This window comes from Myxocyprinus asiaticus, chromosome 10, assembly GCF_019703515.2.
Source record: "Myxocyprinus asiaticus isolate MX2 ecotype Aquarium Trade chromosome 10, UBuf_Myxa_2, whole genome shotgun sequence".
In the NCBI taxonomy this organism is placed as follows: Eukaryota; Metazoa; Chordata; class Actinopteri; order Cypriniformes; family Catostomidae; genus Myxocyprinus; species Myxocyprinus asiaticus.
Genome location: NC_059353.1, coordinates 31948834 through 31964621, shown reverse-complemented (window position 1 = coordinate 31964621; position 15788 = coordinate 31948834). Strand labels below are relative to the sequence as shown.

Genomic DNA, 15788 nt, shown 5'->3' with positions numbered 1-15788 from the left:
TCACTGGAGAGGAAACGTTTGGAGTAGAAGAGTCGCTGGAGAGGAGAGGAATTGTGATGGCATTTAACGCTGGAGATACAGGTAAGTGAGTCTGTACATGAAGTTGAGACCAGACACAGAATGGAAGGGGAGTGAGGTTTATAAAGAGGGGTTGATTGATGCAATGATTGGAGGCAGGTGTGGGTGATCAGTACTCAGGAGAGTGAGAGGGTTGAGTGAAATTGGTAGGTGGGTCAGAAGGATCCATGACAATAACAGACTTGTGCTAAGATTTTTGTTATTTCATGTGGAACAAGCCACTTTGGCAGCTTAGTTTGAATAGATGTTCTGGTCCAATTTATATTAGGTGTCTTTGACTACTATGTACTAACATTAAAATACATACAATATTGTGTAACTACATGTTGTGTAAAACATATTGTGTAACTACATGTTGTTCTGCAAAATTCTCACAAGATTTACATTTGCTGTTACTGAGGCTGAGATATGGGTAGGTTTAGATTAGGGTAACATTAACAGTGTTACTACAGATGTAATTAAATGCAGGTACTTTAAATGTTAGTACAATGCAACAACAGGTATGTACATAATAAGTACATTGTATCAAATGCTTAAGTACAAAGTAGTTAAAGACACCTAATGTAAAGTGGGTCTGATGGTCCTAAATTTTGAGTTCTGAAATTCATTTATTGGAAAACAAATTAAGAACATTTTGAATTAATAACATGACCCTTTTATTGAAAGGTAAGAAGCTTTGCTGTAGTGGAATCTAATGCATTAGCTCATATAATGCAATAACTATTTGTCCTGGATATTGTAGACGTTTTTTAATAAAGCTTTGCTCCCTTAGGGTTCTTTGCTCTGAGCATCTGAGCACTGACTGCACTTGTGTGTGTGTTTGTGTATGTGTGTGTGGAACAGCTATTTTGTTTTATAGTAGACTGTTGACTGAAATATTGATTTTCCAAACAGGTCTCTATTCTTCTCCTGACACTAATGCTAGTGTTTGCAACCTTTGGGGTGCAACTCTTCGCTGGAAAACTTGCCAAATGTAACGATCCTCATATCTCTGCTAAGGTATGAGGCAATGCTTGCAACTTTTCAAGCTGTTTTCAGAGTGGAGCATCTGCTGTACTACTGAAAGTTTTGCTTTTGGATGTTTTAGGAGGACTGCCATGGCATCTTTAGAATCAATGTGAGCATCTCAAAGAACCTGAATTTAAAGCTCAGGCCGGGGGAGAAGAAACCAGGATTTTGGGTGCCAAGAGTTTGGTATGAAACAAAACAAGAACGCTCTCTTGCCTAGAGCAAGCGTCACTATTACTATTTTTTCATACTTGTGTTACTCGTCCCATAATGTTTGTGCTACAGACCTTAAATTGTGCAGCTTGTTGAGGTTAAGTGTGCTGTTACATTTTTAAGTGATATGAATTTCGCTTTTCACTTGGTGGATGATAAAATGGGCAAAAAAATACCCTAGACTTACATTGGAGGAGGGGCCCGAGCCATATGTATGGATAAAATTATCATAGAGACTTAGGGTTGGGCTTTTTTGACTTGGACCAGGATGCAACCACCTAGCAACTTCCAAGAACATCTTAGCAACCATATTGCAACGTGCATGCAACCCGGTACACTCTAATAACCAGGTAGCAGTGCCCTAGCAATCATCCAGAACACCTTAGCAACCGCATAGCAACACCCAAGCATCGCAGCAGCGAGTTTTGCAAGGGCAAGCGCCACTTAATTTTCTATAAAAAAGTAAAACAAAAAAACAAAGTTAGCTTTCAATTAAGGAAAAAATAAAATGTTTTTTATTTATTTATTTATTTTTTTTATATTGACTTGACTAATGTAATTAGAATGTAGGCATTTATATAAAAAGTAGACCTTTGTTCAGTTCATTCATGAAGAGTCACTCAAAAGTTTCCCTTTTAAAGCACTGAATAATTCAACACGCTCTGAGACACCTGTCACAGTGCTGACATGTAGCGGTCTGTTTGAGAAATCCCTGTAGTAACATCTCATCTGTGACAGCCCATGCCAAATTGATGGATGCTTCCATCGCATAAACAGCACCATGTTTTCATCAGCTTTCATTTGGATTTTCCCCATAAGCAAAAGGCAGTGTTGCAGTGCAGTTGTATAGTTTTCTGTGGGCACAGAGAAGGAGGCTGATATATCTTTTCCTCAGGCATAAACACAAACAAACACACAATCACACATCCACACAACGTGTCTGTTATTGCTCTAGAGATGTTTGGCAACATGGCAAATTATTTGTGAGACGTTGCTTAAATGAAGACCAATAAAAGAGACATTAAGGGTCCATAACACTTTTTAAAGTGAGCAGGGTTTCTTCTGGGGCTGAATTACAGAAAGAAAGAGATAATGGCTGCCACCTTTTTATCTTTGAGTGCATGGTAACAGGAAAAAGAAGGCGTCTGATCCCAGACATATTCTGTGTTCAGCTCATAGAACAACATGTCTACAGTCCTCTTACACATCACAGGCAGGCAGACCATTTACCTACATACATTTGTGCATTTTTGTGCATTTGTAGCTGAGATTATGAGAAAGGGAACAGGTAAAATTGTTGTTTTATTCTTGACAGTATAGAATGTGTTTAGGCATTGGTTTTTAGCCAATTCAGGGGCCAAGATGCCTTTTTTTTAATTATTATTTGTTTGCAAGTGTCAAACTTTAAAAAAGCCCATTTAATGCACACTGAACACTCGGGTCCTTGTTTTAATGGTGTCAGTTTAAGAGTAATGAAAATTATACTGTCTGGACACAGTGAAGTTAAAAGGCAATTCAACAAATACCACTAATACTACCATGTGTACTTACAATTGTAGCTTACATTGTAAACTGTATAACAATATTTTTCCCCTTAGTGACTAGGGTTCGTTTTGGAGAAGTAAATAGAATCTTCATATTTGTGTAAAATATTCCCATAGGAAGAGCTGCAGACAAATATGCCAAACAGCTTTTGTGCTACTTTCAGGGCAAACCCTCGAAACTTCAATTTCGATAACGTGGGCAATGCCATGCTAGCTCTGTTTGAGGTCCTGTCACTAAAGGGTTGGGTAGAGGTGAGAGATGTCATCATACACAGAGTGGGACCAGTAAGTGACAATTTTAACAATAATCACACCTTTATACTGCACTGATTGATAAGGACTTCGCTGATCAATAAATTTCATTTTCTCTTCAAACAGATTCATGGCATCTACATCCATGTCTTCGTGTTCCTAGGCTGTATGATAGGGCTCACACTTTTTGTTGGTGTTGTCATAGCCAACTTTAATGAAAATAAGGTATAGCACTTTTCTTTCTGTTGGTTGATGAGTGACTTGATTTGTTGGCTGATCAGTGATCCTTGATCAGATGTGTTGAATGGGTTTGTTTAGGGCACTGCTCTTCTGACTGTGGATCAGAGGAGATGGGAAGATTTGAAAAGTCGACTGAAGATTGCTCAACCCCTCCACCTCCCCCCACGACCAGGTCAGTGCTTACAGGAGTTCTTCACAATTAAAATGTTACTAATAGCGATGATTATTGTGCACCACCAAATCGGTGTCCAGTGGCTGTTTTAATCTAATTACAGAGGATTCTGTTAAGCTTCAGTTATCTTTGAATTTTATATGTTTTAATGATGCAGAATATGGAAGTAGCAAGAAAGATATTTATAACCATGGTCAAGTATTAATTATTTGACTGGTGTGAACTCGGCATGCTCATTTACCACCAGGACGTAATGCAACACGCATGTAAGCAAGCTAATAAATTTGATATAATGTGACATAAGTGATTTTGAGAAGTGAAGTCGTTTAAGAGACTGGTTTTGGCCTACCTGAAGGACATCACTGGACCCCTGCTAGACCCCCTTCAGTTTGCTTACTGAGCAAACAGGTCTGTGGATGATGCTGTCAACATGGGACTACATTATATCCTGTAGCAAATTAGCTTAAAAAGGGAATTATTTATAATTAATTATAACTGGTTATAATTAATAATAAATATTTAGATTAGATCTTAGAATTAACTGTAGCAGAATCGATATTACAATTATTCGATCTGTCCGTCCACCGAGCAGACAATATAACTATTTATCAATTCTAGGAAGATTACTTTCCTGGCCAAGGAACAATAGCCTTCCTACTTATACAGTGCTAGCAGTAGTTTAGCATGTAGCAAGGAGCAACATTCAGTGACTTTGAATTGTGAGCAGAACACAGAGACAATCAATTGTGAATATAAGGGATTTAATAAATGAAACTATAACTAACATACAAACAAACTAAGCAAAACATACATATATAGAATGAAGGAAAGTAAGGAAAGGAGAGAGAAGAGCAAAGAATGGCAGTATTTCACATCAATTAACCACAACCTAAATGAGAATGATCAGAGGCACAATTCACCTTAAAAGGGGTTCAAACTTAAACACGCATCTAATCAGTTGTAAATGGTTACTTGCATTGGTTTGTTGCTGAATAAGAGTCTTGATGCGGTAGACGAGGTTCTCGACGATTTCTTTAGGAGTGAGTTGAAGAAGTCCACAGCAAATCCACAAAGTTACTTGAAGGTAAACACTGCCAGAAGGTTAAACTCAAGAGGAGAGTTTTGGAGTGTGTTGGTCTCAAGAAGAAGAGTTTTGAGCAATGATTAGTCTGCGTTCTGGAGTTTTAATAGTTCATTGCCGCACCCACTTTGTGGGTGGAGTGGCCAATCAGAGGCATGCATTTTGAGCGGGAGAGACATCCTTTGTCTCCGTTTATGGCCCATTCGCATTTTATTGCTGATCTGGACCTCTAGTGCAGCTTTTAATTCAAAACATAGTAAGAATTGTTCGATGCATTTCACGATCACATGGTGTACATTATTGTGTGAGAAATAAAGAGAAGATCATTTTGATACCAAGAAGGTAACCTCCAGACGATATTAAAGCAGAGATACACTCATACACTTGAATATAGGCATTTAACGTCTAACTAATACAAGTAAAGGGTTTTAACTAAGTTAATATAATAGGGGAATATACACACGACACATGCATATAGCAGATACATTTATAACTGCTTACTATGGCCTAAATAGAGAAAATGTCTTTAGGTGTGTGTGTGACGTGTATTGGAATTACTGGAGACAGACAACTGCTCTGGTGCCTGGCACGGGGGTCACCCCCCTTTCTGTGGAATGTGTTTGAAGCTTGATGGAGACACTCCAGAGGCGACCTGTTTTAGCATCCTTTTGATAGTGATAAAGACCATCTGCAATTTAGCACCCATATAAATGTAAACGCGGAGGCCAGGTCAGTAATTTATATGCAAATGTCAAAAGGCTAAAAGGGTTTTTTTTAAACAAAGTGTAATTAGCCATCACTGATCTTACACAGACGTTACAATCCTGCAACACCTCGACAGACCTGGGACTTATGCAAGGATCCTATTTGTGGACTTCAGTTCAGCCTTCAATACCATCATGCTTGATCTTCTCTCAACCAAACTGACCCAGCTCTCTGTGCCCACCCCAAGCTGTCGATGGATCATCAACTTTCTGACAGATAGGCAGCAGCTAGTGAGACTGGGGAAACTCACATCCAGGACTCACTATTAGCACTGGTGCTCCTTGGGTGTACATGAATGAATGCGCTGCAAAGGACCCCTCTGTCAAGCTCCTGAAGTTTGAAGATGACACCACGGTCATCGGCATCATCCACGATGGTGACGAGTCTGCATACAGATGGGAGGTTGAACAGCTGGCTGTCTGGTGCGGTCACAACAACCTTGAGCTGAACACGCTCAAAACAGTTGAGATGATAGTGGACTTGAGGAGAAATTCCAGAGTGAGGAAACGTGCAAGTAGAATCACTCTGGACCACACATACCCTGCCCACTCCCTCTCTGAACTGTTGCCCTCTGGCCGGTGCTACAGAGCACTGAGCGCTAGGATATCCAGGCACAAGAACAGTTTTTAACCTCAGGCCATTTTTCACATGAACAATTAAAATGATTTCAGGACTCCCCCATAGTGCAAAAATGTAAATAAATATCTCATGTACATATGTAAATTCACTCATATTTATTTCAATAACTGTACATACCCCTACCTTGCACATATATTACCACTTGCCCATGTACATATGCCATTCTATGTTATATGTCCTATTATTTGTATGTCTGTTTATACTCTTACTTTGTTTTATATTCTGTGTCTCACTGTAATGTTCTGTGTGCACTTGTTTCTCCTATCACCAAAAAAAATTCCTTGTGTGCGTGAGAGCACTTGGCAATAAAGCTCATTCTGATTCTGATAAAAATGGGTAACAGGCAGCTATATTGACAGTTAGGTTGATTAAAGGTGCGTGTGTTGTGGGGGGGGGGGACATAATGATTAAAGGTGCGTGTGTTTGGGGGGGAGGGGGGGTGACATAGTGGTTAAAGCCCCGAATGTAATACCATCAAAAAAAAAATGTAAGATAAATAAAGCTTAACAGAATCTTTCGAAAAGAGCTTTGTAAATAACCTAGGCTTTACAAAATCCTTTGAAAGAGATTAAACAGCCACAGAGAGACATTTTGGTAGGGCATGGATTAGGGGTGGGCATTTTGGACATTTTGTCTACTTGAATACTCGACTGATGAATTGACGATGAGTAATACTTGAGTAATTTTGCACTGTTTTTTAATTGTTAATGTAAATGTACATGATTTAGATGGACGTTTTTGGCTGTTGCATCAGGTCTTCCTGCTTTTTGAGGGTCACAAGGTCGCACTTTTAAATACAGCTGGTTTTTATCAACAACATCGTTGTATTAAAGACACTACCATGCATTTTCTTTGCAGATATTTCAAATGTACAGTTTTATTATGAAAGATAACTTGCATTAATGAATTAACGGAAATTCAAAAGAAGTGCATTTTTAATTTTCTTATAACTCTAATGTTTAAAAGATTTTTTTCCTTTCATGCATAATATGGAGGACAATTAACTAAACAAAATCTCTTTTAAAGAGAAAATAAGGCTTTGACTTCATAAATTTACACTGTGCTCATCCTCTAAAGACTTGGGAGACTTCATCGAGGATTTCCGGTAAAACAACATAGTGAACAACAATGCACACTGTTTTTTATGGTGTATTCTGGGAATTTTTAAGGAGTGAACATTTCAGTGCGCTGCAGCAGTGCAATGCATAACATCATGCATATATTGGGTCAGGAGCTTCAGTTAATGTTCACATCAACCATCAGAATGGGGAAAAATGTGATCTCAGTGATTTAGACCGTGGCATGTTTGCGTTCCAATTCTGTCAGCCAAGAACAGAAAGCTGAGGCTGCAGTGGGCACAGGCTCACCAAAACTGGACAGTTGAAGACTGGAAAAGTGTAGCCTGGTCTGATGAATCTCAACTTCTGCTGTGGTACACAGATGTAGGGTCAGAATTTGGGGCCAACAGCATAAATCCATGGACCCAACCTGCCTTGTGTCAACAGTCCAGGCTGGTGGCAGTGGTGTAATGGTGTGGGGAATGTTTTCTTGGCACACTTTGGGCCCATTAATAATAATCAATCATCTACTAATCAATCATCGCTTGATTGACACAGCCTATTTGAGTATTGTTGCTGACCATGTGCATTAGTATTGTTGCTGACCCTTCATGGTCACAATTTACCCATCTTCTAATGGCTACTATCAGCATGATAATGCACCATGGCACAAAGCAAAAGTCGTCTCAAACTGGTTTCATTAGCCACTTTTCCACTATCGGGTCAGTGCGAGCCAGGGCTATCAACTGGCCAGCCGGGGCCAATAGACTCGGACCTTGAGCCTCAAGACCAAAATCGATCTGCATTCCCATCATCGTACCAATAACCCCACAGCGTTGCCCTAAAACCCACCCTTACTAAGCCGTTCTGGTGCCAACGTCACACAACCCACCCATTTCACAAGCAAGAGGGAAGCTCAAGCTGAGGTATCATGTTATTTAGTTATCTAGAATATCGAGTTTATATAGAATATAAACATTAGCTAGCTAGCAAGATAAGTTAGCGTTGACAACTCACCGACTGTAACTGCCATGGTGTGACAAGTGGTCTCTCCACTAACAGCGGGACAGTGTCCCAGCACACTGTCTATGAAAGTTCACCGAACTATGGAAAGTAATCTTTTTGGGCACCGCTTTGTACATGTGTTTTAACGGATTTGTACTGTGCCTGCATTTTTTATTGATTTTATCCAGAACCCGAACCATATGCCCTGTATACACAACCTGGCAAGTTCGGCAAAACTCCACCTTTGACATTGAACCTGCCTTAATCCCCGGTTGGCCTTGTTTGGCCCAAGGGTAATCGGTAGGCCAAAGGCCATTGGCCCTGAGAAAGCCCAGAGGAGGCACGATAAAGCCCCAGAAGTGACAGTGGGAACGCAACTGGCCCTGGCATGCACTAGCACACCCTCATTTGGCCTGATAGTGATAGCGCGGCTATTAACATGACAATGAGTTCACTGTTTTTCAGTGGCTTACCAAGTCACCAGACTGAATCCAAAAGAACACCTTTGGGGATGTGGTAGAACGGGAGATTCACAGCATGAATGTGCAGCTGACAAATCTGCAGAAATTGTGTGATGCGGTCATGTCAACATAGACCAGAAACTCAAAGGAACGTTTCCAACATCTTGTGGAATCTATGCCACGAAGAATTGAGGCTGTTTTAAAAGCAAAGGGAGGCCTTACCCAGTATTAGTATAGTGTTCCTAATAAAGTGCTCAGTGAGTGTATGCATCTTTCATACAGCTTTTTGGAGTGTCTTACTTTGGTTGCATTGCGTATCACTACTTTTCAGCACCTCCCATAAGCGCTGTGTTTTTAGGAAAATGTGCCAAGTTAAACCAAGTTTGAAACTTTGAAAAATGCATCTCAAGATCGCAGCTCAGTCCAGCTGTATGCAAAAGTGCATCTGTGGATGGCTTCGCTGCCTGCTCGTTGGTTTGACAAGTCACATTGCCTGTACAGCTGGAGCGCAGACTGCCACCTACTGCATCAAGGTGGTACATCAAGCTTGAATTGCTCCGAAAGAAGGGATATTCCTTATTACGGAATTTACATACAGGTTGGGGCATTAATGATTGCATTAATGTTTTTACGCATTATTTTTCATATAATTAATCACACTAAATTAACGTGACAGCCCTATTAAAAACACGTTTCAAGACCCCTGTGTTCTGTTCCATTCAGTTCTGCTCCATCAACCTGATTTTGTAAGACACATCCTATGTGTATGCCCTCTAATCCTCTCCAGTGTTGAGTGCTGTTGATGCCATGTACTGAAAGTCACCATGAACTCTCTTTGATATAAATACGTGATGAATTGGACCGAAAGATACACCGAAAATGACACCATAACCAATGACAACATTTAAAAATAGGCCCCTTTTTGACACATTTGTGTTGAGTTGTTACCAAATTTAGATCAGTGTGAAATGTTTTAGATTGGAAAAATAGTCAAGTCACGCAATTATTGTTTTCATGATCGATCATTGCTGTCATTTTTAAAGACTTGAGTACTTGGTTACTCGTGCCAATCCCTAGCATGGATAAACGGCATAAGAGCAGCGCTTTCTCGTTAAAGTGTGTTAGCCAGCAACAGCCTCCTTTCCTCTCTTTTTTCGTCTCTTTTTTCTCTCCCCCCCCCCCCCCCCCCCCATCATCCCGACTAATGAGCTATCCCTGCTCTGCATGTGCTTCCAGGAGCATAATCAGCTCTCCTCTGCTGTAGTAGGGAACAGAATAAATTTAAGCATTCATGAATGGGTGCATTCCCATGGAAAATACACACTCGATGATAATCACTAAATTTTTTTATGCACGTATAGTTGCATATCATATGAATTGCTGAGCTAAAGAGAGAAGAGTGATTGTTCATGTGTCTCCTGTAGCTTGATGATTGATTGATGGATTCATTGGGCAGTTGCAGGCTCTGCAGTGGCTCGTTATGTTTTGTATGTTTGACTGCAGTTGGCTTGCATGAAAACACACTTTAAAAACACATTTCATAACAGCAGAAAAAAAACACAATTATCATAGTAGCTAATTATACAGGCACATTTTATGTGACAATTATATACAAGAAAAATGCCATTCTACTGACAAGTGCACATATTTGATTGATATGTTTAAAGACAAACTCCAAAGGCAGCAATGGACATATTTTCAGTTCTTTTCTATTCTTTCAGTTGTTTTCTATTCATTTCCAGTAATTAAGCATGTCTGAATTGTTCAAGTATCATTTTAACCAATAGGATAGCATGCAGCAGCACTTTGTAAATTACAATGGAATTCCTCAGCAACGCTGCCTTTGTAAACAATGGGCTAAACTAATGGTTTTTAACTACCAGCATGGAGACAGTGTGCCTTCCATACTGATAACGAAATTGTAATTTTGTTGAAACAAAACATGCAGTTTGTGGACCAGACTGCAACCTCCTAAATGAAATTGCTGTCAAACAATAATCACATGTGAATAATGGTTCAGTTCCTTTCTTTTTGCTTTTTCTACAACAATAAAGCATAATTAACATCCATGTTAAAATGTCTGTGCTATGGACATGATACCTCAAAAAGTGTAGCTTGTTGAGAAGAGATGTGTTATTGATTTCTAAACTCACTTTTATATATATATATATATATATATATATATATATATATATATATATATATATATATAATTAAAATATCTAGTTATCTGTAATGTATTGTTTCACAGACCCACCTCTATGCTGTCAAGCTCTGTGTGACCCATTAGTATCACCATGACAGCCCATTTCTTTGTCAAATTAACAGCTTGAATTTTCCCATTTCTTTCTTTCTTTCTTTCTTTCTTTCTCTCTCTCTCTCTCTCTACTCTGGACTACTCTGAGAAAAATCATTACCTTAGTCAGCACTAGACACAGTAACCACATCAATTCTCCATTGAAACCAGCTTCAAATAAGCCGTCTGCACTGTGTGGCTGTTGAAATGAACTTGTGATTACAGTGCATGATGAATGCCACTCAGATTTGCGACCTTTAGCTAAAAGACCGCAAAAAAATGATGTGGCAGGTTTCAAAGCAATGCCAAGGGTAAAGCTCTTATCAAGTACATTGAATGAACAGTTGGGATACTTTTCTCTTGCTGAGTCCTTGTAATTGGTGACAAAGGAGTGCATACAAATTATTCAAAAGGTCTGAAGAGTGAAGTTCATGAGTGAATTTTTGGCAGGTCTTTGTTGTATAGCCATTAGGGCTTCACATATATGACACAAATCATAATTGTCAATTATTTTCCTTGGTATTGCAATTGTAATTAATTTGATTTATAGAATTTACAAATCCAATATATATATATATATATATATATATATATATATATATATATATATATATACAGGTGCATCTCAATAAATTAGAATGTCGTGGAAAAGTTCATTTATTTCAGTAATTCAACTCAAATTGTGAAACTTGTGTATTAAATAAATTCAATGCACACAGACTGAAGTAGTTTAAGTCTTTGGTTCTTTTAATTGTGATGATTTTGGCTCACATTTAACAAAAACCCACCAATTCACTATCTCAAAAAATTAGAATACATCATAAGACCAATAAAAAAAACATTTTTAGTGAATTGTTGGCCTTCTGGAAAGTATGTTCATTTACTGTATATGTACTCAATACTTGGTAGGGGCTCCTTTTGCTTTAATTACTGCCTCAATTCGGCGTGGCATGGAGGTGATCGGTTTGTGGCACTGCTGAGGTGGTATGGAAGCCCAGGTTTCTTTGACAGTGGCCTTCAGCTCATCTGCATTTTTTGGTCTCTTGTTTCTCATTTTCCTCTTGACAATACCCCATAGATTCTCTATGGGGTTCAGGTCTGGTGAGTTTGCTGGCCAGTCAAGCACACCAACACCATGGTCATTTAACCAACTTTTGGTGCTTTTGGCAGTGTGGGCAGGTGCCAAATCCTGCTGGAAAATGAAATCAGCATCTTTAAAAAGCTGGTCAGCAGAAGGAAGCATGAAGTGCTCCAAAATTTCTTGGTAAACGGGTGCAGTGACTTTGGTTTTCAAAAAACACAATGGACCAACACCAGCAGATGACATTGCACCCCAAATCATCACAGACTGTGGAAACTTAACACTGGACTTCAAGCAACTTGGGCTATGAGCTTCTCCACCCTTCCTCCAGACTCTAGGACCTTGGTTTCCAAATGAAATACAAAACTTGCTCTCATCTGAAAAGAGGACTTTGGAACACTGGCCAACAGTCCAGTTCTTCTTCTCCTTAGCCCAGGTAAGACGCCTCTGACGTTGTCTGTGGTTCAGGAGTGGCTTAACAAGAGGAATATGACAACTGTAGCCAAATTCCTTGACATGTCTGTGTGTGGTGGCTCTTGATGCCTTGATCCCAGCCTCAGTCCATTCCTTGTGAAGTTCACCCAAATTCTTGAATCGATTTTGCTTGACAATCATAAGGCTGCGGTTCTCTTGGTTGGTTGTGCATCTTTTTCTTCCACACTTTTTCCTTCCATTCAACTTTCTGTTAACATGCTTGGATACAGCATTTTGTGAACAGCCAGCTTCTTTGGCAATGAATGATTGTGGCTTACCCTCCTTGTGAAGGGTGTCAGTGATTGTCTTCTGGACAACTGTCAGATCAGCAGTCTTCCCCATGATTGTGTAGCCTAGTGAACCAAACTGAGAGACCATTTTGAAGGCTCAGGAAACCTTTGCAGGTGTTTTGAGTTGATTAGCTGATTGGCATGTCACCATATTCTAATTTATTGAGATAGTGAATTGGTGGGTTTTTGTTAAATGTGAGCCAAAATCATCACAATTAAAAGAACCAAAGACTTAAACTACTTCAGTCTGTATGCATTGAATTTATTTAATACACGAGTTTCACAATTTGAGTTGAATTACTGTAATAAATGAACTTTTCCACGACATTCTAATTTATTGAGATGCACCTGTATATAATATTTTATTTTATTTTTTTGTGGGGAAACTGCATGCCATATTCTTTATGTAGGCTATACATCCAAAACAAACTGAGAGCTGTGTTCCTGAAATACTTTGTGCTATTTTATATATCACTAAATGAAGACAGTGCCTAAACATTTAACTTCACATTGGTCCTGTTAGCTGCATGAAAAATAAAACCGTTAGTAGACTTAAATGAACTTTTTACAAATAGTTAAAGGAATATTCCGGGTTCAATACAAGTTAAGCTCAATCGCCAGCATTTGTGGCATAATATTGATTACCTCTTTTTCTTTCATAAAAAGCAAAAATCTGGGTTACAGTGAGGCACTTGCAATGGAAGTGAATTGCGGCCAATCCATAAGCATTAAAATACTCAATATTTAAAAAGTATAGCCACAAAACAACAATATGCATGTTGACATGATTTTAGTGTGATAAAAATGCTTACTAGCCTTTTCTGTCCAACGTTATAGCCAATTTTACAACTTCGTTGTCATGACGATGTAATGTCAACAAACCCTAAAGCGACTGTAAAAATTACGATTTAAACAACTTTCCAGCTCAAATATTACATGAGTTTTAACAGAAGAATTAATGTAAGTGCTTTTATAAAATTTTTAAGCTTCACATTTCTGCCTTTAAACCTTCCAAAATTTAATAATAAATACAAATAATAATTATTATTAGTAGTATGTCTGGTGTGAACTGCTCTCTTGAGGTCATTCCACAGAATCTCTTTTGGGTTAAGGTCTGGGCTCTGACTGGGACACTCCAAAAGGTGGATTTTCTTTTTTTGAAGCCATTCTGTAGTGGATTTACTTAGAGGTTTAGGGTCATTGTCCTGCTGCATGACCCAACTTCCACTGAGCTTCAGCTGGTGCACATCCACCCTGACATTATCCTGTAGGATATCTTGATAAACATGGGAATTAATTTTCCCCTCGATGATGGCAAGCGGTCCAGGCCCGAAGCAGCAAAGCAGCCCCAAATCATGATGCTCCTTCCACTGTACTTCCACTATTGGTATGATGTTTTCATGTTGGTATGTGGTGCCCTTTTTATGCCATACGAAGTCCTGCATGTTCATCTCAAACAATTCAACCTTAGTTTCATCAGTCCACAAAACATTTTTCCAGTAGCTTTGTGGAGTGTCAAGGTGGCCTTTGGCAAACCTCAGGTGCACATTTTTTGTTGGAAAGCAGCGGCTTACTTTGTGGTGTCCTGCCATGGAAACCATGCCTGTTTAATGCTTTCCATATAGTAGACTCATGAACAGAGATGTTAACCAGTTCCAATGATTCCTTCAAGTCTTAAACTTTCACCCTAGGGTTCTTTTTTACCTCACTGAACATTCTGTGGTGTGCACTTTGAGTTATCTTGGCTGGACGGCCACTTTTAGGGAGAGTAGCCACAGCACTAAATCATCTTCATTTATAGACAGTTTTTCTAACTATGGACAGATCTCTTCGAGATAACTTTGTAACCCTTTCCAGCTTTATGTAAAGCAACAATTCTTGATCTTCGGTCTTCTGAGATCTCTTTTTTGCGAGGCATGGTCCACGTCAGTAGATGCTTCTTGTGAACAGCAAACTCAAAATGTTTGAGTGCTTTTTATAAGTCAAAGTATCTCTAAGCCACACCTCCAATTTCGTTTCATTAATTGGATGCCAGGTTTGCCAACTCCTGACTCTATTTAGTTTTTGTTGACGTCATTAGCCTAGAGGTTCACATACTTTTTCCAACATACACAGTGAATGTTTGAATAATGCTTTCAATATGTAGATGAACAATACAATAAGTTGAATGTTATCAGTTTAAACAGATTCTGTTTGTTCATTATTGTAATTTAGATACAAAAATGCAGGTAAATCCAATGGGTTCACATACTTTTTCTTGCCACTGTATTGAACCCGGAATATTCCTTTAATTGGAGCAGCTGTAACTGTAATCTTGATTATTAATTTTATTAATTGTGCAGGCCTAATAACCACAGCACCATAGTTTAGTTCTATTTTCTGTTCTTTCAAAATTTAAATTCTTTCTCTTGCATCTGCAGAAAATGGTGGCTTCCGGGCAAAAATGTATGACATCACTCAGCATCCTTTTTTCAAGCGAGGTATCGCAGTACTGGTCTTAGCCCAGTCTGTTCTCCTGTCTGTTAAGGTGAGAAGCATTACAGCAACATCATTTATATTGTATTTCAGCATTTGAATTACAAATTACAGTCTTGTTTATATTTTAAATGTGTTACAGTGGGATGTAGATGACCCAGTTACCGTTCCCTTGGCCACCATGTCTGTGATCTTCACATTCATTTTTGTCCTGGAGGTTAAAATTTAAATTCTATTTCTTTGTATTTCACGAATTGTGAATTTTTTATTTATTTTTGAAATGCACTAGAGGCCGCGCAGCTGTTTGTGAGGTCTTTCGAAAAGATTGTAGGGTCTCGACATAATTACATATCCTGTGCCACAGGTGACTATGAAGCTGATAGCTATGTCACCAGCAGGATACTGGCAGAGCAGAAGAAACAGATACGACCTACTTGTCACATCCCTGGGAGTCGTATGGATCATTCTCCACTTTTCTTTACTGGTACTTGCTTAAATCAAAATCAGTGGTTCTCAACTGGTGGGTTACAAATCAAAAATGGGTCGCAGGTCTGTTATGATAGGGTCACAAACAGCAGGGAAAATTAATGCTAAATGCAAAAAAAAAAAAAAAATTATATATATACACTGTATATAAAATTATACATAGGATAGCT

General features: G+C 38.8%; 1 protein-coding gene across 2 annotated transcripts in view; it reads left to right on the top strand.

Moving 5' to 3' along the window:
• LOC127447166 (sodium leak channel NALCN-like) overlaps nt 1-15788 on the top strand; it is a 180437-nt gene that overhangs the window by 152179 nt on the left and 12470 nt on the right. For both annotated transcript variants that reach the window (XM_051708787.1, XM_051708786.1), the window contains 8 exons: nt 973-1077; nt 1166-1272; nt 3008-3128; nt 3222-3320; nt 3414-3507; nt 15078-15184; nt 15275-15349; nt 15497-15616. In XM_051708787.1, the coding sequence (XP_051564747.1) occupies nt 973-1077; nt 1166-1272; nt 3008-3128; nt 3222-3320; nt 3414-3507; nt 15078-15184; nt 15275-15349; nt 15497-15616 (828 nt within the window). The remainder of the gene's footprint in view (nt 1-972; nt 1078-1165; nt 1273-3007; nt 3129-3221; nt 3321-3413; nt 3508-15077; nt 15185-15274; nt 15350-15496; nt 15617-15788) is intronic.